This window comes from Pleurodeles waltl, chromosome 8 (genome assembly GCF_031143425.1).
Source record: "Pleurodeles waltl isolate 20211129_DDA chromosome 8, aPleWal1.hap1.20221129, whole genome shotgun sequence".
Lineage (NCBI taxonomy): Eukaryota > Metazoa > Chordata > Amphibia > Caudata > Salamandridae > Pleurodeles > Pleurodeles waltl.
The window spans coordinates 523,898,725-523,923,275 of record NC_090447.1 but is presented as its reverse complement, the minus strand read 5'-3'; the positions used below and the strand labels follow the sequence as shown (position 1 = coordinate 523,923,275).

At 43.1% G+C, this 24,551-nt stretch overlaps 1 protein-coding gene across 5 annotated transcripts in view; it reads left to right on the top strand.

Moving 5' to 3' along the window:
* REPS2 (RALBP1 associated Eps domain containing 2) overlaps positions 1-24,551 on the top strand; it is a 636,764-nt gene that overhangs the window by 267,204 nt on the left and 345,009 nt on the right. For 3 of the 5 annotated variants that reach the window (XM_069204533.1, XM_069204531.1, XM_069204535.1), the window contains exon 4: positions 16,001-16,127. In XM_069204533.1, coding sequence (XP_069060634.1) covers positions 16,001-16,127 — 127 coding nt within the window. The remainder of the gene's footprint in view (positions 1-16,000; positions 16,128-24,551) is intronic. The other 2 variants (XM_069204534.1, XM_069204532.1) reach the window with 1 other exon arrangement.

Genomic DNA, 24,551 nt, shown 5'->3' with positions numbered 1-24,551 from the left:
AGAACAAATGTGTCTTTCGGGCAGTGCCAAGATCTTTCTTATTGACGAGGCATGTCTTTTTGAAAACATACTCATTGACTGGACAGCCATGTATTGAAAGAAGCTAGTCAAATAGCACCCGCCAAAAGGGCCCTACTTGCAGCCTTGGATATCCATAGCAAGGCCTCATAACTAGTGCTTTGAGTTTGAAGGCAAGTGATCTGTTGATGAGCTCTTTGTTGAGGTCAGTGGTTCAGGATCCTGATCTGTAGTATTCAGGGTCAAGCAATCGTCTTTAGATCATTTTTGTTTATGTAGCCAAAGGTTGAAGTAGGGAGTGCCCACTTGGAAATATCCCACACTGTGATTACCTAGGGGTTCACTTTTCTTCTGAGGGTCAGTGGAATTGCAAGACCAGCAAGAGTAGAATAGTGCTAGAAGAAACTCTTGACAGGGCACTGTGCTGTGACTTAAGACATAGGAGATCTGTCATAAAAGAAGCGCTTCATGTGTACCAGTGCGAAACAGAGATCGCAGCACATTATGGGGTTGAGTTACAGGTTTCAGAAGGGGCGTCCACTTAAGGTTTCTGGGAACCGCTTCTGAAGTGCTTATTGGGTTTGGGCATTGTCACACCCTGAGATTAGCATCATAGGGCATGCGCCCTAGTAATCTTCATTGATGACGAGGCCTGGCTAAAGCTTGTTACCTTCTGGGCTAGGGTGTGGCAAAATCCTAGGACTGAGCCTTATACATATGGGAACCATTGCATGACGAGCTTTGGCAAGCCAGGAAAGTGAGCAAGGGTGTGATTTATTAAGAAATGTTTTGGGGAGCTCAACCTCCTAAACCTCTTTGTACAGCAGGGAAGGATCACCAAGGTTGACGATGCGCTCCTTACGAAAGGGCAGTTGAATTTAATGTGGAGCAAGCTTTAGACAAGCTGAAATGCTGTGAAATAATTTGAATTTCAGCACCTTACTACTACCTTAAAGACTATCTGACCCAAATCATGTATCCTGGCACAAGAACATTGTTTTTAAAGTTGAAGTAAACTAAGATTGGACTTTGAAAGCATTTTGGCATTTTGTTCTTCTTTCATATCCCAACCCCAAACTAATAATTACAGCTGGTAAGTCTGACTCAGGTGCTTGGGAACCTCGCAGGTTGGGGAAGTGTGTTGCAGGGAAGCAGCGCTTAGAACCAAGGAAAACGCTGTGATTGGCCCTAAGAGCATTTTATATCAGGAGACAGGCAGGAGCTGTGTGGCAGCAGCATAGCAGTGGTGCTAGCTTTGTACAAGGTGACTTGCTGTTGTGCTATCTGGATGCCAGGACGTAATGCGGAAAGCCAGTCACACTCTTAGATTTCTATATTTATAGATGCCATTTACTCCTGTTGAAGTATCACTTTTGCAAAACAGTGATTTCCATAACTGTGCTCACAGGGAGAAATGGGAGGATTTGAGATCAGTTAAGACTGATAGCATGTCTCCAGATAACGATATGAAAAGCAAAGCCTTCATTACTGTTTTACTTCTGGCACTTCGTCCATGCCTGACAGTGAGATCAGGACATCCATGAAGGGAGGAGCAGAGATCAATGAACCTGTAAAAAAAAAAATCACATTATTTTATATTAAATTTGTTTCCTTTTATCTAGTTAACTGCAGTCGTGGCTGGCGACCTGGCAAAGGAACGAGGCGTGGCTGAGGGAACAAAAGAAAGATTACAAAAAATTACAAAAATAAAAACTTCCCTTAAGCGTGCCGCCGCTCTCCGCCACACCGCAGGCACTGGCTCCCAGCCTGCCCTGTGGCCAATCATGATGCTGCTCAGAGCAGCGTTGTGATTGGCTGGAGTGCCCTGGCTGGGTGCTACAAGGCAGACTGGGAGCCCGGGCTTCCTCTTTCCAACCCAGCAGCACAGTGCCGGGTTAGAGAGAACCCTTGTGCGCATGTGTGTTTGGCTGGCCCAAGACGGCCAGCCAAACATACAAGTGCACTCTGTGCACTCTCCTCAGTGCCCGCCACCCCATGTCTCCATCCCTTTAAAAATAAAATGATATTGAACATTGTTTATTATCGTTTTATTTATAAAGGTTTGCAGCAGCTGCTGCCGGCGGGAGCGATGCCCCTGGCTAACTGTGCTTTTTTATCTGCACTGGAACATATTGGTAGCTGCCAATAGATCAGATGGTGTACAAGGGGACTGTAACATTTATCCTTACATCACTAATCTCTCACCCCTGAACTCTGATATGTCCATGAAGGATTTGGATGAAGTCCTAAATACACCCTTGCGGTCAATTAGGGAGGAAGCAGAATAGGTTAATCCTGCCTTTCTTTGTTCCCCGATTATTGACAAGATCAGTCATCTTCCTGGCACAATGCAGGCTAGGACGGAAGAATTACACCTGCACCCTAACTTTGGCCCTCATAGAAAGATACGAGGGCTTGATAGAGAGTCAGAGACGCAAGAGGACTAAACATCCATAAATCTTGATGACATGATAAAATCTCCTGTTCTATGTGAGTGACAAAATGAGGTAAAGAACAAAGTCTCAAATAGGCTGAAGAAGGAGCTTCGAGTATATAAGTATACATAAAAACTGTACAAGTCCACTTTAAAAACCAGTGCAGATCACCAAGGCAGGACCGCTTGACAGCCAAATTCTGACAAGTCAGCAGCAGGAGTAACCCTACCTCAGAAGAATAAAAAAGGCTAAATAAGTCATAGAATAAAGGTTAAAGAACTAATAATAACTAGATGGCCAGCTCTGAGGTTTAGGCCCCTCACTGCTTGAATACCATATCCTCTTTTTATTAATTCAAGGAGGAAAAACAAGACCCAAAAGCAGGAGATGGATCACTCCAGCACGTCTAGCAAGGCACCCCTTCAATATTGCACACAAGAAAGGCCGAATTGTGCTACATCACCAGCGAAACTGTACAAAAAAACACCCTTATTGCTTAAACTGTACAATGACCCTACACTACTTACTGTTTCAGGGAAGCAGGTTGCTGACGCCCCTCTATACGTTGCCTATACATCCACATGTAGTTTGCGGTCCTTGAACCCGAAGGCAATAGACTTCTCCCACACAGCCAAACGGATGAGATTTGGCGGTGAGACCTCAACTGAGTGTTATATTAGGCCTCCCTGTAGGCTGCAATATTCAGACATCCACCTGAGTGATCCTCTAAGGGTCCAAACTATAACTGATAGCCATGGTACCAATTATGCTGAATCTAATATTAAGGATTAAATGTACTGATCCTAACTCCACACTATGGGTCGAAAAGACCACAGAGCATTTCAAATAGATGAAACATTCTTAAACGATTTAATTCCCATTCTACATTTTGTCATTTGAGGCCTGTTGACGTTGAATATATACAAATTCCATAAATGTAGACAATTTAATGTGTGAACCTACAAGAATTACATTGAGCATTCAGTCACTGGAGAATTGATTTGATTTGACACATGCTTTATTCGATCAGTCAATCATCAAAGCGAAAATACAATAATAATAAATAAGGATAAAACCAGTAATAATAAAAATATTATATTATAAAACATAAATAGAAATTGTGGAACATAGGTTACTGAGCATACTATAATTAAAAGAATTCTCAGGACACATAATACACATAATACGATTTCAGCCCCTTTCCTATAATCCTTGTAAGAGTAAGAGAATAAAGAATAAAAGTAAGGCTCTAATTAAGACACAGTCTTTGCAATGGAATTTCGTATTCGCCATGCTACTAATAAATATTTACTGACAGCAAGTATTAAAACCGTGGAATGATGACTTTTTAAAATCCGCAAAGCAGAGGCACAATCTCTTATCCCCATATCGCGGCAGATATGACAGATCCACTTAGACCTGGGAAGAGAATAAGCAGGGCAAAAAAACATGAAATGCTCAATCGTTTCTGGTTTTGCGTCACAGGCTGGGCATGTACTTGTATCTGTTTTTGTACCCCATCTGCACATCAATGTCTTCAATGGCAGCGACCCGAAACGGAATCTGGCATATAAGCTTTTGCCAAGAATGTCAGGTATATTGTCTAGATAGGGTTCAAATTGTGGATACCATTTAAAATCTGTAAAATGATTTGTTAAAGTGCCATGAGTTCTATGAGTAATATGATCGTTATATACATGGGACCAATATATGCGTTTTAGCGCAATAGAATGAGCCTTTTCTAATTTATGGGGTTCCTCCCAAAAGTGGCTTAGGCCGAGTTTGTTGAACCAACTGGATACATGTTTGACCCAGGGAATAGAAGTTGAATTGGGGCACATAAGCAGGTCGTGGAGTGAGGACTTATAAACGTCTAGTTCGGGGTTGGTCCATAGTCGTATCCAATATAATAATGGTCTTAGGATGATCAGATCGGCTATGCGTCTCAGGCCTAAGTCTAAGAACAGAGGTAGCAGTGGAGTACTAGGAGGACAAGCACACAGAGACCTCGCAAAACTATTCTCACTAATAGTGAGCCTGTTACAGTCAGAAAAACCCCAAACCTCTGCTCCGTATGCGGCAGCGCCCTGTGCTCTGGCGATGTAGATCTTAATTGCCGGGGAGACGGTTTTTGCTGTCGTGCCCCTGTAAAAGCGCAGGATTGAAGCCGCACCATGCTGCAAACGACCCTCACTTTTATTAATCTGTTCTCCCCAATTTAAATTGTCAGCAATCCTTACACCCAGGTAATCGATGGAGGGTACTTTATCCAGGAGGTTCCCTTCTAGGTGGATAGTGCATTTCTTCCGCACTCCTGAGCGGAACGGCATTAGCTTGGTCTTTTTATGGTTTAGCTCTAGGCCGTAGTCACAACAGAAGGAGTTAAATCTGTTGATAAGAGTTTGAAGGCCCATGGGGGATTTAGAAATAAGGAGAGAGTCATCGGCAAAGAGAAGGATTGGAACTTTTTGAGCGCATAGGGTGGGGGCATCATTCTGGCACGTCATTAAAACCTGTACAACCTCGTTAATAAAAATAGAAAATAAAAATTGTGCCAATACACAACCCTGGCGAACACCCCTATTTATGGGGATTTTGTCCGTTAATTCGCCTAGGTTCCCCCATCTCACCTGCGCATATATATCCTCATGCAACCGCTTTAGAAGTTGGATTAAATTGGCCGGAGTCCCTATTTTTTGTAACACTTCCCACAACTTTTCCCTCGGGACCAAGTCAAATGCTGATCTCAGGTCGACAAAGGCAATGTATAATGGTTGTTTGGCAAGAGCTGTGTACTTCCAGTACAGAATGGCCAGTCTAAAAATCTGGTCCACTGTACTGGTCTTTGGGCGAAAACCAGCTTGGAGAGGGGAAAGAATATTCTGGTCTTTGGCCCAATTGGTTAATCTACCTAGGAGTTGTTTGGCAAATATTTTTTGGATGTTGTCAATTAAACTGATTGGTCTATAATTTGTCGGAAGGTTGGCGTCACCCTTTTTATGGATGGGGATAATTTCTGCTCCCTTCCATGTCATGGGGATCTGCCCCCCTTCGGCAATTTTATTAGAGAGTGTATTGATATACCAAGTCCAGACTAATGGTTCTGACGAGTAGAGATCCCCTGGAATTTTGTCTGGGCCTGGGGCTTTCCCAAGTTTTAAGGAACCAATAGCATTGGCTGTTTCTTTGGTGGTAAAACAGATATAGCTCTTAAAACCCTGTGTTCCCCCTACAAGAGGGGCTGGGCCACAATTCTCATCAGGGGTAGATGGAAGGTCTTGGCCTGCTTCCCCTGTAAATAAGGTTGTAGGAGTTTCAATTTCTCTGTATAAGCCAGAGAAATGGTCAACCCATTTTTCTGGCTGTATATGGCTTCTCACACCAATCCTACCCTCTTTCTCTCGTTTGCCTAACAGTTCCCAAAACAATTTATTGTTGTTAGATTGAGTAGCATCCACTAAACTCTGCCAAGTTTTATCTTCCCAGGTTTTATTGCTCGAGTGATGGATTCTTTGTATAAGCGTCTGGCTAGTAATATTTCCCCGTGGGGTCCGTTCAAAAGGGCACCTTTTAGTCCTTTCTTGGCCATATGGCAGGACTCGTCAAACCATGTATTAGAGGTAGCTCCTTGATGTCTTGCCCCGACCTTCCTATAGAATATGCGTTGTAATCTTGTGATCATATTTTCATGTATAGATAGGAAGGGGATATCATTGGAATCGTGATCTCTGTATGGGGCTAGGATATCTACAAAGGCCTGATAAATCTCACTTAACAGGTAAGGGTTTGACTGGACCTTTGGCCACCTGACCTTTGTGGATGTGATGTTCATGGTAGAAATAGGGACCAAGGTAGTTTGTTTGTTTGAAGTCCTAACAAACACGTCACTGGAGAATTAAAACGGAGATAGTTCTGCGATTTCAATTCCAATGTGCCTTCTTACCTCCTGTGCATGCTTCTGCTGCAGGGAGTGATTTGAAAACTTGAACTTTGGCACACGCGGTGACAGCTTTAGGTGACCCCTCGTAAACGGAGCAAAGGTGGGAGTGACATTTCTGATAGTCACTTAGCTCATGGTTTGAAGGCTAATTGCGGTACGTCAGAACATGATAAGACATACTACCTACATCCATCACTTCCAACATACCATTCAAAAATTGATGCTTATTGGAGTTAGCTGGCGTCTTCACTAGGAAAAAAATGGAATCCTATGGGATCAGGTAAATGTTCTATTCTGTCTTGGACTATAGCATGGTTGCTGCACTCATTGGGTAAAAGTGCTGCTTTTTCTCTTCTTGCAAAGTGGGATATTTGCTGCCTGCAAGAATACTGGGTGATGTAATTTCTACCACTGCCTGAGTAGCTTGAGCATTTTGTACCAGCAATAAAAGACATTTGGAAGACCTGCATGAGAACTTTCCACGTAGGTCTCCTCTACACTAAAAATGAAGACATGACAGATGATAAAGCTGTCTCTATTGTCAAGCAAAAAATGTATACAGGTGAACGGGACTTAACTGGTCATCCTGTCTGACGCTTAAAAAAAAATATTTAAATGTGCATAGAGGAGCGAAGGAAAATAAATGTGCAGTCTTCATGAATGCATTTAACGGATGTCATTTTAATGAATGTATGATTTCAGGGGATATTGACGGGGAGCTTTGAATTGAATGTGATGTCAGAACAACAGTCCTCTCCCACCTAGGTGAAGGCAGTGCCCTGCTTAGTGGCATCCAAAAGACCACCCTTGCACCCCTGAAAGGCATCCTTCCCACAGCAGCAGAGCTAATCAAGAGGGCTGAAGAAATCGGAACACATCACCCTGGCTCCCCCTGCGACGCTGGATCATCTATCACTCACAAATCCCCTGACACCAAGACCCCTGTTTACCTAGATATCAAACCAATAATATCTTCAGGTGAACGCCAGAAGAGGTGCTCTGATATCACCAGATTAAAGACTAAATACTGCAGTTAAGTAGGAAAAGCCTTCTCAGCCTAAGCCTCAAGAACTGCAAGTACATCCCCTCTGACATCCGAACTGCATCAGTCCTCCTACAGTTCAGGAAGTAATTGAAAACTTCCCTTAATACCTGGAATAGGCTGACTTCTCACTCCTTCCACTAGCCCTACCTCCTTAATCTAGCTCATCACCCCTTGACATCCCCAGAGGGCTTGTCCTCTGGACAGTGCTCCATTGCTAGTCCGCAGCTAGCCAGATAGATTTGTGCTTTAGAAATACCAAAACATACATACGTGTACACACATACAAGTTGCCAGGGATACTATGGATGGCCGGAATTGCTTATTGGGTAGTCCAGGAGTGGTTCCTGTACAACAGAGAAAAGGCTCAGCAGGCAATAGGCTTTTCAATAAACTGCATACATAAAATTTGTGAGCTATCAATAGGTATGCCCTTTCCCACACTCTGAGTAATTACACACATCAACATTGCACAGTATTACATTACTTCTTTCTATCCACTCCTTTGTTTGGTTTGAAATCTGATCAGATGGCTTTCACACATGAAGAAAGTGATCACTTTCCACTGCAATTATTGAACAATCTTGCACAGAAGTTGAATCCGTCTTAAAACTTTGGAAGCAGCCTGAGAGTACCTGTACTCATGGACGTCATTTAGGGGTCGCACCTGCGACTCCCAGCTTGCCCATTGCGACCTCTGTGACTGCCTTTGCGACCCCTGGCCTCAGAGGTGGCAACATCAGTGTCAGAAACACAGGGCAGCTCGTCCTTCTGGACGTTGCTTGGGGCTCCACTTTCTTGTTTTCAGTCTTTGCTACCACCCTAATAGTGAATAACATTATTCACTATTAGTGTAATACAAAATGATGTACATTTAGCTGGAATATGATCCTCCTGGATAGCTGAAGTAAGTAAAGAACATTTTTAAATGTACGTTGTGTGCATGCTTGCAGGTGACTGTGTGCTTGTGTAAGAGTGTGTGTATGAGTAGGAATCCCGGCTCAATTAAAAGAAAAAGTACAACATTAAGTTGGTAATCCTTATACTTAAAGGCATAGCAGTGGCAGATGTGCAATGAGTTAAATCTACTCCTACATCTGGCACCCTCGATAGATCGCATGGATAGAGTAAGCCACATAAAAAGGTGTATAAAGAGGCAGACCAGAAGCAGGAATAAAATACCATTATCTGGAGGGATGCTCCTCATCAGCTTTCTGCTTCTCTAAAGAGACTGGATAAAGTTAATATCATGAGTACAGCTAAACGTGTCAGGCATGAAAAATGGGTGCAGCATATTGAATCTTTCTGAGTAGATCCAAATTTAACTTCGCTTGGGCACGAATGTGTAGGTGATTCATTAATCTCACCTGGCAGGACTGAAAACAATGTTCTGCCCAGGCATATGAACTTGTGCCTCTAGTTTCAGCCTAAAAAATTGAAAAGTGCATGGTGACAGGTAGACACAATGGGATGTCAAAGATAGCATGCGCTACAGATGTCTTTGTGGAACACCTGTTTTCATACATGGCTCAAATGGCTTTCTCTACAATTTTAATGCAGCGTTCCAATGTTCATGTTTGCCTGACTCTTAGAGGGGTTCTATATTCAATCAAGTTTTTACGAAAAGCTACATTGAAGATCCTACCAATTATCATCTCATTGCTCACTTAGACACAGATGTTAAAGTTTATGCAACATTGTTGGAGGATTTAGAGTGTGTCACTGACTATAACTTTTGCTCTTTTACCAGACACGGTTTCACTCAAAATTTAGCTCCACAGACAATCTTTTGACCATTTCTATACTTGCTTAAGACTATGTCCACATCGGCCGATGCAAGTTGTACAGCTGTAACTACTGTGCCTTTTCTATGGTGTGGAAAAAATGACCCATCGTTCAGCCTGGAGGATTAACAAAACGCTACTTGGATTCCTCTAGACACTTTACAGTGGTACATGGGTACTAATAAAATACGGGAACAGTACCTGATTATCTGGCTGCATTTTTACCAACAATGACCTAGACTGGGGATGCTCCCTGGCTCTCTTGCTTTCCATCCTTTGTACTGCGGACCTGGGTGCGTCCCTGGCTGAGGCTAGCGTGTTCCAACCTAAAATATCAGAACACGACCTTCAGTCACTGCAGATGATACTTTAGTTTTTGATTGTACGGGGATTAGTCTGCAAAGACGCTGCTGAAGCATTTTACAATCTTGAGAAAAATAATGCAATAATGTGCAAAATTAACACAAAGGCTTTAATGGGCATAAATGCATTTGGATGCAGACATTATACAGACAACCATATTTACTGGTATTAAGCCTAAATAGTTGAAGGAATCACATCTTGCAAACTGACATGGATAAAGAGTGCTAAACTAGCACAAAATGTTTTTTCTGACCTTCCCATGGATATGGTTTTCATAATGAGTAATAGTTGCATAAATGTTTTAATTTAATTCTACAAATGGTTCTATTCACACAAAGGTCACTGTTAGCCAATGAATAGATTTGCTTTTTAGAAAGATAGATATGAAAGTTTACCCATTGAAAAGCAGTTCTGAACAGGAGAATGAATCCTGAGGAGAAAAGGCTAAACCGTTATTTTTATAAGAAATAATTGCGGTCTTGAAAGTTGCCATCTTTATTTTGTTGTGTTCATGGTGAGAACACTAGGAATGATCCTGTTCTCATGAGAGCATCGAAAGATGATTGGCTGGCTGAAGAAAGAAGAAACAGCGAACTGAAACACTGAAAATTTGTGTTGTCAATAATAGTGTGTGTTCCTAGAGTAGACCAGCACACATTTCCCACAGCCACTTTACCCACATTCACGCTGCTCTGAGACTCTACTAAGTTTCTTGAACCTCTCTTCATGAGAAGTTCTGCCTTGATTGATTATTGATCTGATTTTGATGCTAAAGCTTATGCCTATGATCTCCCTCTCTCTCAAAACTTAGAACAGTTTATGGGCTTCTGAGACTGACACCTTTATTCCCACTCCTGTAATAGGGATTCTTTACATTATGAAATGTGCTTAATGCATTTATTATGTTTATTGATTAACCATTTTTGAATATTGACAAAACTAATGATTGATGACTTTATATGACGATTCTTGTAAAGATGAAATACTAAAAGATTTGATTGAAAAAACCCTGTAACTAATACCAAAGTCTAATTGTTAACTGACGATAGACTAGAGATTGTGATGACAATTGAATGTGATGTGCTGCTCCTGCTTAATCTCAGCCAACGTCAAAGATCAGTGGGGATTTCTCCCTGATGAATGGCAAATATTTCTTATAAAACGATAAGTTAGCTGAGATCCCCGCTACCACAATGCTCTATATGTATATAAGGGGACTAACAAATTGGGTCTGAGCAGCAGTAAATTGTAGGCTCTCAACTTCTAAAAAAACATAAAGATTAGGGTCATTGGTGTACTGTCATTGAACTGGTACACACAGCTTGTACTTATAATTACTTAGGGATTTGGCTATGAGACTTACTTTGAGATGTCATCTAGCCAAGCTGAGAACAAAAAGTTGTTGGTTAACTTATGTGGTTTAAATGTAAATCTGGAGAGCCCAACAGCCATTCCAATAATGAAGATTATTGAAGCAAAATTCCTTCCCTCACTCATCTTTGGACGTATAATAGCCGTTTCTGCAAAATTATACACTTGGTTGGACATAGCACAACGTAATATCTGTAGGGAAAAGGGTAATCTCCTGAAAAGCATGTGTCAAGCACTGTCTCCTTGTTCTAGTATGATGACATCCACATGATATTGGATTAAGGAGGCAGCGCAACACTTTTTTCTTTTAGTTTTGAGTGTAACCATGATACAGTTTTCCATGATGCACTATGTCCCAAGCTGCACTCTTTCGGGATTCAAGCGCATGCCGTGAAGTGGCTCTCATTTATCTTGACTATCCACTCCCAAGTATTATTATGATACCCTCCTGCTCAAAATCGAAGCGATTAGTATATAGAGTCCCTCAGAGTTCTTGTTAAGCCCCACATGGTTCAAACGCTCCTATGGCTGACCTCATTAGCATCTACGGCTTCTCTTTAATGTTCTGTGGCACTGACACACAAATTGTAGTCTTGTTTGCAGATAGATTTATTGTCTCTGCTAAGAAGTTTAATTCTTGCTTCTTGGCATTTCTCCCCTGGATGAAAAACCTTTCTTTGAAGCTTAATGGCGATGAAACTGAGCTATTACTCGTTTGAGGTGCCTCTCTGATTTGGTCCCATTACCAGAATTGGATATAGCTCCTTCTACCAAGGAATCTGCAAGTAATTAGCGAGTTTACTTTGATATCATACCTGAAGCACATCAGCATTCTCACTTTTACATGCCTTTTTACCTTTGGTTGTTGTGGCAAGTGCTTCCCTTGCTTTCTATTGACTCACTGTGCTCAGTGGTTCATGCCTTCATTTTGTGCCACATTAATTACTGGAAATCTCTTTATTTGGATCTTCCCAATGAGTCTATATCACGTTTGCAGAATTTTAGGATCAGATTATTTCTGGTCCTTCCCTTTCATTGATCTGTCTCTCCTCATCTGAAAAAGCTACATCGGCTCCCAATACAGCATCTTCTCACCCTTAAAGTTCTATGTTTTTTGTCAGTGGGCCTTTTACACACAAGGCCCTTTAGTCATACAATCAAAGATTCATCCTGATGCCTCTGTAAGAAGCAGTGCTCTTCAGACGCTCTACTGATATTGAATTCTTCTCATTGCTTGTAAGAAACGAGTTAGGAGATACTTTTCTTAATTGGCACCTAAACTGTAGACCTATCTCTCTCCCATTCAATCTTTGCTCTAAAGATAAACATATGAAGTTTTGTAGAAGCCTCAAGACTTGACTTTTCTGTCAGCATGCCAGCGACCATTGTACTTAGCTCCGGGATACCCTTCTTGAGTATTTGATCGTGCTCTATTGTGTCCCTTTTCATTTGTTTATTCATTTTTTCAAGGACTGGTGAGATTAGAATTCAATCTTTTCTAACAAGATCTTGCTGACATGGCAAAATTACTAAAATAGTGTCTCAACCTGTGATGGGCAACATCATGGTCCCATGGGACATCTTCTGTGGAGATATTGTAAATATAATGGCCATATTGTACAGAACCCTCGGACATGTTTGTGGAATCTGCTTTGATAAAAATACATTTTAAGTTGACTTGACGAACCATAGCTACTGTTGAGCAGCATAACACAATACAATATAGGAATAATCGTATAAAAGCTCTATTGCGTGTTAGCTGCAAGTAGATTCTAGTTTACGAGATTACATAGTATTTGTCAAAAGAAAATACTCTGCCTATGTAATATTCTCTTACTAAGATTTGGCTGTAGCAGGAATATCTGACAAATAATACAATAATTTGCAGAATGATAAATAAACTATGGGGGTTATCTGCACCGGAAGTGATGTCACTTGATTTTCCATCATCCATCTGCACAGGAAGTGACATCACCGGATTTTCCATCATCCATCAGCTCTGCTGCCAAAACTGGCTTTAAAACAAGAAGCCAAGGAAGAGGACTTAATTTCCAATCACTCATCTGCACAGGAAGTGACATCACTGATTTCTCGCTGATTGCACCCTGCGCTCTTCCCCGGCGACTGCAGCTTAGATGTGCCACTGTGTGCCAGAGGCAAGCATGTCTGTGCCTGTCCACGACTGGACTGAACCCAATGACAGGAAACCCTTGTTCTTTCCCTACACACTGCTACCCTGCCATGCGCCTCCATACACTCAACCACAGCTCGTGCTCGCCTCACTGCTGCCACACTGCACCAGAAGGAGTATTCACATGCGGCTAATGCAAGTTCTCCTACACTCTCCCACACCCTACATCAACCACTCTCACACCAATAGCACCCCACTTGCACACAAACCACCATCTGCTCCTGCTCACACAGACCTATGACCACACACACAACAAGCCACACTGGCATGCTACTCAACACCTACTTTTTCACCGAAGATGCCATGTAGATATGAGATCTACTGCATGACCATGCTGCATTCCTGCTTTTCCTCACGGAAACATGGATAAACCCAACCTCTGCACGAGTCATCATTACAGCTTTGCCCGCTAACTACAAGATCACTAGGCAAGACCATCAGAGCAAGCCCGAAGGTGGAGTCATCATCATATTCAAAGATACCATCAGCTGCACCACCTACATGGGCAATTCCACCAGCTACAGGGACAATTCCACCAGCTACAGGGAACACCTTATGTTCAAGCTACGTCACAGCCAGGATTTCCGTGAATGGAACCCTCATATACAGATTACCAGGACCTAGAATCAATTTTACCACTGACATACCAGACTTCATCACACCTCTCATCATCCACGCCAGCAGCTTCATCCTCCTTGGAGACCTTAATTTTCACCTAGAAGACCCCACCAACCAAAGCTCTATGGCCCTTTAAAAAAAAAAACTTCAAAAATCTTGGCCACACCTGGCACGTTACTGAACCCACCCACATCAGCGAACGCGTATTGGGCCCAATTTTCTCCTCAATCAGCAACATCACATTTGCCAAGCCAGCAACTATGACCTTGATGGACCACGCCCTCATTGGTTCCAACAAACCAATCCTGCAGCACCACAGAGCCACCACTATCAAAACCACCCACCGGAGCTGGAAAAGCATCAATCACAGAAGAGGAGTATGCTTCCACCTTGTCTACGTACCGGCTCGAGCGCACCAGCAACTTGCCGAAAGCCATCAGGAACCTCAATAGCTGGATCACAGCATATTCCATCAACCATGCTCCCCTCAAGTGCAACCCAACTGCAAGCGGCTGACCACAGGCCAGCTGTTAAACAAAGGAACACATGCTGACAGGCTGACTGAAGAGCACTACAAGCAACTGGAGTGCAAATGGAGAACAAGTCAACACACCACAGATAAAGACATCTTCAAATCTGCCCTAAGGCACCACCAGCAAATACTGAACACCAAACACACAGCTTTTGTAGACTGCATCAACATTGGTACTAACAGCAGCAAGGAAATGATCACCATGATCAAAGAAGTCACTGCACCTCCGTTCGCTTTCAGCAACATCACTCCCTCGCTGGATTTTTGCAATAAGCTCTCTGAAATCTTTTTTAGCAAAATCACCAGCATGTATAGTAGCTTTGACCCAAGCCAGACCCCAACAACGTTGTAACTGAACTTCCCATTACGGCCGAAGAATGAACCCTGACCTCGTGGCCCACTGTCAGCCCCATCAAAAACATTGCTACCATGAGGATCATCTACTCGGGGGCTCCATCTAGCACGTGCCCCCACCACACCTTTTTGTATTCTTCTTTAAGCCAGACAAGACGCTGAGTGTCCCACCTAAGCCCATGCTTGGACATCCATGGATAAATATACTTGTTAGCTGACAAGTAAGTTTGGCTGTGACTATGAACCATTAATTGGGGTTGGTTTTGTTAATCTCCTTCCTTCCTTTTCCTCCCCACCCTCCTGTGTGGGTTTTCAGCTGAAGGAGGGAGTGCGATTGTGATCTTGGCTTATGATCACAAAATGCTTATTTTGTCGAGTTGAAAGATGTTACCAGTTTGTTTGAAATATGGCATATGCAGTACTTCAATCCTGCAACAAAATGTTTGCAAACTCAAAATGTTGCGCTCAATTAACAAGAATGTCTGAAATGTACTCCCATATGCTTATGTCTACGTTTGGATATAATGTCTGACTTTTTTTGGAATTCTCATGTAGAAGTAATAGGCAGGTATGAATAAAATGCACAACTGTTTTTGCAGTTACAAATCTGTCTTGCGTTCTTCATTGGAGATAAGTTTTTTCCGCAGTGAGACCCCTTACCCCTTTCCCTGACTAATTTTGGAGTCGTTCTGTCCCTTTTCCCACACTGAATAGGGACTTGTTCAGGCCCTTTTCATTATTTAGTGCCTGATTTAGAACTTGGCTGATGGGTTACTCTGTCACAACGGTGACGGATATCACGTCCGCCGAAATCTAAATCCTATTATTGCCTATGGGATTTAGATTTTAGCGGACTGGGTATCCGTCACTGTTATGATGGAGTAACCCGTCTGCAAAGATCTAAGTCAGGCCCTAAATCTGATTGTATCGAAGGTTGGAATATATCTGCCAAGCTTTGGAAATTCCATTAAACTTACCTATCTAGGCAGGCATCCCAGTCTGCATCCCTCTCCTTTTAACATAAATGTTCATAGTCATAAGTGATATTACATCATACTGGTGTAATTTCTGTTCGTGACTAAATCCATTTACAGCAGTAAATTCATATTATGTGAATTAAAAACGTGAATTTGTGCTGATATTTCCATACTTAGACTTGACTTAGGATATGAAAATACTTCTGTAAATCGAGCCCAATCCCAATATTATAACTTTTGAGCACCTCAGTAAAGCAGGAAGAATATAGCATTTCATTTTGTTGTTGATTGTATTGATTCTGCTACTACTTGTATTTGTCTCCTAGCTGGCTGGTCTTGGTTAATCTCATGCAGATCTTCCTTGGTTTCTCACAGCAGGAAACAGACTCTCCCCCTGTGTCCCCGATCAGCTCCTCACCTCCTTCTCCCACCAGTTACCAGAGGACATACCTGCCTTATGGTTATGGCAAGCCATGGAGTTCTGTAGACCAGCAGCATGCAGGTAAATTAAGATCATTATAATCACACCCGTGGCACTTAGAGAAAAGTCGTCGGATGCTCTGAGTTTTGTTTGATATATTATTGTATGCTGATGAATACCTTTGGTCTCAATTGTGATGCAAATGAGCAGTACTTTAATATATATCTGTTGGCATTACCCTTTCATGCGGATAATGTTTATTGTTGTTTTGATCCCAAAATATCAGCTTGGGAAGCTGCTTAAATCGAGCTACTTTAGTATTTATGCAGCACGAGTCTCGTTAATACTCCTGTTCAGTTGCAGCCCCGTTTTACGTACTGATGAGCAGTAGGTCCTTGGCGGTATCTTAAGCACAGGAGCACAAAGTACCACTTTTGTCTCTTCTTCCTGTGATGTCCCAATAGTCCTGGCTTCTTGCTGTATTCAATTTGTCTTTGTGTGTCATAATTAACTTAGACAAAGGCCCCCTAAATTTCATCAAACATCACAGACAGGGTGTGTGGCCATCATGGTACTCACTAAGATTTAGAAAATTCAGACATTGCCAAGGCCAAAAAAATTGCTCCACCGGGCTAAATTATTAGCATTTTAGAGTGGTCATTCTAGGTCATACTGTTTACCCTCAAGGGTGATGAAGCTGAAATGAAGGTTTTACATTTATTAGCGCATAAACATAGTGTAGCAATAATCATGTGTGACTTTAACCGAACTAATAAAGATTGTACGGGGACAAAATATGCCCTCAGAGTAGTTTGCCAACATTATAAGCGTGCTTTATATAACGTGATGTATTAGAATTGCACGAATTTGCCATAATCGTAAACGTGTGCTATGATTTGCTTGTTTGAAATGCTTTAGCTTAGCATTACTTTAGTGGAGGCTTCGGCCTAGTTGCCTGGTCTCACGATTTAGATGCTCGTATTTTTCCAATGTGCTAATAAACGTGTATTTTTGCTTGAAGCTGTACTTTTCCACTGAGATCGTTCACATGCTTATCTTAAGGTTCCGTGCCAGCTTGGCATTTTTCTCTTTGCTCCAAGGTCAATCTGCAGGTGCGGACAATGGAAGCTCTGAAAGTGAGTTAATTGGTATAAAATGTTGCAACTTGCGTACCCGTCTCCAAGGATAATGTATGCTTAAGTAAAAGCTTGAGAACTGTTGTTTTTGATTGGAGAATTTGAAGCTAACCTATGAACCCTCCAATGGAAGACCCTACTGGATTTGAACTGTTGTCTATTTAAACCAGGTGCACGAGAGGAAAGTGGCCATTATTGGACATCCCGCCATTTTGCAGGACATTGCAGCTATTATGGCCCATCATGCTGCGACGCCATTTTGAAAGAGACTTTGATGCTTTCTCTAATCGAGAGAAAGAGACTTTATATGATTCTTGCCCTAGAGACTTTAACTTTGATCCCTTTGCATGAAGTAGTAGTTTTATTTTGCCGCCGTGAGGCAATTGCCCCGTCCACCCCTGCCCCTTTGCCCCGTCCCATGCTGATCGAGAAACGGTACCTGTGAGACGAAGACTTCCTTGAATGCTGATTGTAATTGGTAAATATGAAAGGAAATTGTACAATTGCATTGTGTTTCTTTTAGGTAACCAACTGCTGATTTTTGATAAGAACCCTAGTTAGGAGTTTTTCCAAATTAATGTTGCTAAATTGTTTTTGCATGAAGTCCCACATGCCGAAGCTAATTTGGGGTTAGATGAGGATTCCTTTTGTTGCACGATGCAATTTGAGACCTTGTTATGCTGACTAAATGTATGCAATTAGCTCATTACAGATTATACTATTAGTGATTTGCATTGCTATCATCGAATGTCTTGTTATTCAAATGCTGCATAGATTGCACCTGTTTCGCCGTTATGGACAGCTATTAATGTTCATTTATGTTTATCATTTGGTGTTGAGACATATCTATATTGTGCTAGCTTTGTTAATATAGGGAAATAAATTCACTAACTTCGAATAAACTGGTGTGGTTATTCCTGACTGAAAGGTCAGTGTTCGCCGAAATGTATTCTGGACTAATTGTCAAGTGTTATGTTGATCAGGGTATTGTTTATGTTCGTTATTGATTATTGATTTGATTAAATTGACCGATATAGAGTAAGGAGAGTCCCACTTAGCCAAAAGATTCATCGGCCTAAAGAGCGTCCAAAATACAGGTAAATTATTAGTACGGAACGCTCTATCAGTAGATGGTAGCAGAGGACGGTTACGCCTTTTGGGACCCCGTACTCTTAAAGTACATGGTGTTGAATTAACGGTTTCGACTTTTGACACTCCACTCGAGAAGTTGAATTAGATTTTTCTTGGGTAAAACTGATTGAGAAAATGATGATGGGCTAGGTCCACGGCGACTTTCCCGGGATCTCGGAGCTTGCGAATGGAGAGAATGGAGGTGTGAGATCAGCGTTGGCGGAACTAGTGATGGTATGAGTGAAGTTAGGGTTTTGCGCTTGCATAGCTTATTGCCGCAGATTGTGTGAAAAGGTTGCGAGGAATTTTTTTTCTTTTTAGAGGATAGCGGAGGTGCGACTCCGAGTGTAGAAGTAGGGAAGTCGTCGAACTTCATAGAAATAGCGGAGGTGCGACTCCGAGTGTGAGAGTAGGGAAGTCGTCGAACTTCATGTGTATGTGGCGCTTCGTGCATAAAAAGGTCCACGTGGTTGTTGTTGTTGAGACGGGCCCTGCGAGGTCAAGAGACTCCGGAGTATGTTGTTTTATGTTGTGGTCTGGGCGGTTTAGTAGGTTGATCGGGCGTGGTCAACGAGTCGGTACGTGTGTTAAGGGAGTGAAAGGAACTTCGACTTCGGGCTTTGACAAAATTCTAAGTGCACTAGAATAGATCATTGACAAGTTGAGAGCAGTCTGCGGGTCAGATTTGCTTGCGAAAGTGGGGACCGAGAAAGATGGAATAACTGCCGAGGCTAGTGAAAAATCCCTAAGGTCCTGAAGCGATTGTGTTACCCTTCCTGTAGTAAACCGACAGATCTGTTTTATATTTTTGGTAGCTCGCGATACATGCAAGAAGTTGTTACAAGAGGAGCTGAGTGAAGGAGGACAAACCGCGAGGCTTTGTCAGCCGCAGTGTGTGAGTGTGACGTCACTAGGAGCCGCGCTGGGATAGGTTGGTTGTAGAGAAGGGTCGCGCACGGATTGGACGCAGTCCGTGGGGCTCGATTGGAAGGGGAAAGGCAAGTGAAGAGTATTCCGGGAATTAAAGTCACCTATTGATTACAAACTTTGTGAAATAAAAGACGAGAAAATGAAATTTTTTAAATCATTAAGGAGTGCAATGAAGGGGGAGTCTTACATTAAAGCGAGCGTAGGAGAGGAGACGCCACCCGAAGGTACACCAGCTTACATTGTAACGGAGGAAAAAGGGGTAGCTCCGTGCCTTTGGCTAAAGCAATGGCACAAGCTGACAGAGAAACATGGGAGCGTAGCGTTCCCGATCCATGGGACATTCAATATAAGGATCCTAGAGAATTTGAGATTCGCGATGTACGACATGAAGGTACCTCCAAGGCCAGCACAGTTTGAGGCTCTAGCGATTTGGGAACTGATGGCTAGACAGCAACAGCAAAACAAGTTCGAGACCAGGATAAGAAAGGTAGAAAAGACACTAGCGGGCGCTAGGTGGGATAATGCACAGAAGGTGTGGAGGTCAGATGTATTGCAGGGGATAAAATTGTTTCCCGCAATCACTAAGGAAGAAGAGACGACAGGCAAGAAGGCTACCTGTAAGACAAACAGGAGGTGTTCCAAGGATAGAGAGGACGAGGAAAAGTTGAGAAGAGAAGAGGAGTTAGAGGATGAGGAGTTAATCATGCAGTTGCTGAACGACCGTCCACCACCTTATGCAGAGAGTGGACAAGGTCCAAGTACCAGTTCTGCCCCTCCGGCATCGGTACAGAACGGTGAAACTCAGAGTTCAGGAGCATCATCGGGATCTAAGGACCCGAGTTTACTGTTCACCCCGCAGATACCGCAGGTTAGGAGAATATATCCAGATGTGTCCATGTTGAAACCAGCAGAAAATTATCAGCCGCAGGTCCCAAGGTACTACAGCAGTGACAACAGTACGGGAATGGTTCTAGATCCAACCGTAATGGGAGGACAGAATGGTCACAACCCAACAATGGCACAAGTTGAATCAACTCAGTTTTTGATGCCTCAAAAGCAGATGCAGGGGGGAAACGCACATGCTCAGATGACGGGGAGTCAAATGGGCATGCCGGCAATGATGACCCATAGTGTGGGAATGAACATGTCACAGAACATGGGAAATGGACAGAACCCAGATGCGATATCCCTACCCATTACTGTAGGTCCACCGGTACCTTTGTACATGCAGCCAAATTCAGGTATGAGCAGTCAAGGATCAATGCCGCAGAATGGGACAGAAAGGAGGTGCATAGAAAACACTCCAGAGACAACTCCGATAGCGGCTCAGCCAACTGATGGAGTTTAGTCCCATATGTGCTCAGTCAACAGTGGTGAGGTCGAGTCCCCCACTGGTGATACCGCTATCATCGAACACTGAAAAGTTGCCGCAACCATCAATGGCAGTCGATGTGAATGCTACACTTATGGGGTTGAATGCGCAACAGCTGACACAGTGGTTCAACAGTCTGAATTCCACACAAAGTTCAGCCAGTGGGAAGGGAGAAGACTATCTGAATAGGGTCAGGTTGAACATGGAAGCACAAGAATTGGTGGAAGGGACTATGGGTGTGAATAGGTTGGAGCCCTACTCGGAAGAAGAGCTGAGATATCTATGTCCCAGGATTACGAAAGAAGTGAACAAGGTACATAGAAGCTTGCAAGAAATAGCTGACAAAAACGGGGTTGACATAGACAAGACAAAACACTTGAGCTGGAGCTATAGGTTGGATTTCGGGACCACAGATTTTGAACACATGAGGTCAGCAGGTATGAAGGCGCACCTTAGAGAATTGCTGCAGAGTGCACAAGTGTGGAGGTGCTTAGACAAGTGGGAAAGCAGGTGGGTAAAGAGAAAGGAAAAGAGGAGGGACAGTGCTACAGAACTCAACGAGAAAAGACCACAGAGTAGTGATGCAGTAACCATGTTACCAATGAGGGAGACAGCAGGGGGAAAATTAATACATGTACCATGGCACAGAAGCGACATTCAGTCTTTTACGGATGATTTTCCCAAACTGAGAGAGAAACCGATTGAATGGTATCAACAGACTGATAGGTTTGTGAAGCTTGCAAAATGTCTTTGGGAAGACCTGAACACTCTCTTTGAGATTGTGGTTCCAGCAGATTTGTGGGAGGATTGCAAAAGAGCTGTAGGTTGGCCGACAAGTGAACCAGAGAGAGACAGGGATACGGGTGCACCATCACCTATGGTGATGAGCTTGTACTATAAGGTAATTGAGCATTTGAAGACGAAGGTTGCCGCGAAAAATGTGGATTGGCAGAAGATCGATCGAACGGCCCAAGAGGTTAAAGAGTCGATTCATAGTTACTATAAGAGATTGTTGAAGGCGTTCAAGAACTACAGTGGCACGGAGACAATAGAGGCGAAGGACATGCTTCATTTTGTGTTTAGATTTGTGGAAGGGCTGAGACCAGAGATAAGTCAGATGATAAAGTCGCATTTGATTTGTTGGCAGTCGAAACCGATTGATGAGGTGTTGAATTATGCGAAATATTGTAGCGACGAAATTGAAGTGAAACAGAAAAGGTTGAAAGAGAAGGTGATGATGATGCAACTTAAAGCAGCTCAGACAGGTCTGCAAGGTTTGCAAGGGATGCAAGGGTTCCAACAGCAGGTACCACAACCGCAGTCGCAGTTGCAGGGAAATATGATGTTTCAGCCACAGGCGAGAGGCAGAGGCAGAGGAGGTTTTGGAAATAATGGTCCGGATTTGAACACTGTTGTGACTCCGAATGGTGTGCAGGCATTGAAAAAGGTGATGCCGTGTCACGTGTGCGGAATTGTCGGACATTGGAAACGCGAGTGCCCGATGGTGGTGCAGGAAGGTGCAGGTGTAGGTGTTGGTCAGCAAAACAATGATGTCAATGCATTTCAGACAATGAGGGGACCGAAAATGAGAGGTCCAAACCCAAATTTTCAGACCATAAATCAGTTGCAGAGACTACAACCTATGCAGCCGCAGCAGATGCAGATGCCCTGTATGCAGATGACGCAAATGCAGCCAATGCAACAGCAGTTTCCCATGGTACCTAATCAGCAAATGCAAATACCTTTGGCACCAATGAGTCAGCAGCAAGTGATGGTTCCTCCACAGGTCTCGGGTCAGGTAATGAATACAAATGGCACCGTACAACAGTTCCCATTACACAGTGAGACTGGAATAAACAATGTATGGGAGAGTGAAAGTTCAGGAGAGGAGGGAGATTGTGTGCTTGCAGCATCCTTGGAAGTTGATCAAAAGGGTCCATATGTAGAGGGAAGAGTAATGGGTCATCGTGTTTCATTCTTGGTTGACACAGGAGCCACACGTTCAACTGTTAAGAGCATTGAAGTACCAAATTTGCCACTCTCAGGGAGAACAGTTCAAGTAGTGGGAGTAGCAAACAGGCACCTGACAAACCCAATTACAGATCCGGTACCCGTCAGCATCGGTAACTATCAAGGGTTACACAAATTTGTGGTATGTGACTCAAGCCCGATAGCACTGTTAGGGAGAGACCTATTGTGCAAATTGGGATGTTCGATTATGTGTTCGAACGAGGGAATTAAAATTCAGACGAGCAGTGATGGGGAAGAAGAGGACAGTGTAGAAGGGGACGAGATGGAAACTGTCGATGAGGAGTATCCTCTGATTTGCCTTTTCCCGATGATAACTGAAGAAGATATTCCAGCTGAATTACGGGAAACAGTCGGAAAGGAAGTGTGGGATATGACAGGGAAAGAGGTGGGATTGATGAAAGGAGTGGAACCAGTGAAAGTGACTGTAAAACCCAATGCAATCTTTCCCCAGACCCCACAATACCACATGGCACAAGACACCCTCATGAAAGTTGCCCAACTCATTGACGAATTTGTAAAACAGGGAGTACTGAAAGAAGTGTTAAGCAGTTCATGTAATTCACCAATAATGGGACTAATAAAGCCAAGTGGAAAGGTCCGACTAGTGCAGGACTTGAGGAAAATAAATGACATCGTAATTAAATGTTGCCCTGTCGTACCAAATCCAGCTGTGATAATGTTTCAAGTCCCTTGCAATGCCGAGTGGTTCTCAGTCATCGACTTGTCACAAGCATTCTTTTCTGTGCCTCTTCATGAGGACAGCCAATTCCTCTTTTGTTTCAAATTCCTAGACAGAGTGTACAGTTGGTGTCGAATTCCTCAAGGGTTCTCTGAGTCACCGTCCATCTTCAATCAGATTCTAAAGAAAGACTTGGAAGCATTAGAATTGCCATTCGAGTCAACCCTAGTACAGTACATCGATGACTTACTGATTGCATCAAAGACAGAAAGTGGCTGCACAGCCGATACCATTGCCCTACTGAACCATTTGGGAAGGAATGGACACAAGGTGTCTCCTTCAAAGTTGCAGTTCTGTCAGAAGAAAGTGAAATACTTGGGTCACCAAATAGATAAAGGGTCACGGAGAATAATGAAGGAAAGAATAACAAGTGTACTTCAAATGAGTCCACCAAAGACAAGGAGGGAGGTGAGGAAGTTTTTGGGAATGGTGAGCTACTGTCGCCAGTGGATTCCCAACTTCTCAACTCTAGCAAAGCCTTTACTGAAGCTGACCCAGAAGGATGCCTTGGACCAAATTGAGCTGAAAGAAGATGAGATGGATGCTTTTATCGAATTGAAAGAATGCATGTGCAGGGCTCCAGCTTTAGGTATGCCTGACTACACAAAGCCTTTCACATTGTTTTGTCATGAACGTGATGCATGTTCTCTGTCTGTCTTGACTCAAGTCCATGGTGGCATAAACAGACCAGTAGCGTATTTTTCAGCTACTTTGGATCCGGTCGCAGCAGCACTTCCAGGGTGTTTGCGCGCCGTAGCAGCAGTTGGTATCAGCCTCACTCAGAGTGAAGGAATAGTGATGGGACACCCAGTAACAGTCATGGTCCCTCACTCAGTTGAGATACTTTTGACCCGCTCCCGAACGCAACACATGACCGGAGCAAGACTCACAAGGTATGAAACGATAATTCTGGGCTCACCGAATGTGCAGCTGAAAAGGTGCACTACGTTGAATCCAGCAACCTTGCTTCCTGGTGAAAATGCTGAAATTGAGAACGCTGAAGACGTCGAGCATGACTGCCTTCAGGTGACTGAATTTTGCACAAAACCTCGACCTGACATTAAGGATACTAAGCTTGATGAAAATGACCAAATTGTTTTTGTTGATGGTTCATGTCTAAGAGATGGGATGGGAATTTTGAAAGCAGGATATGCTGTATGTACTGT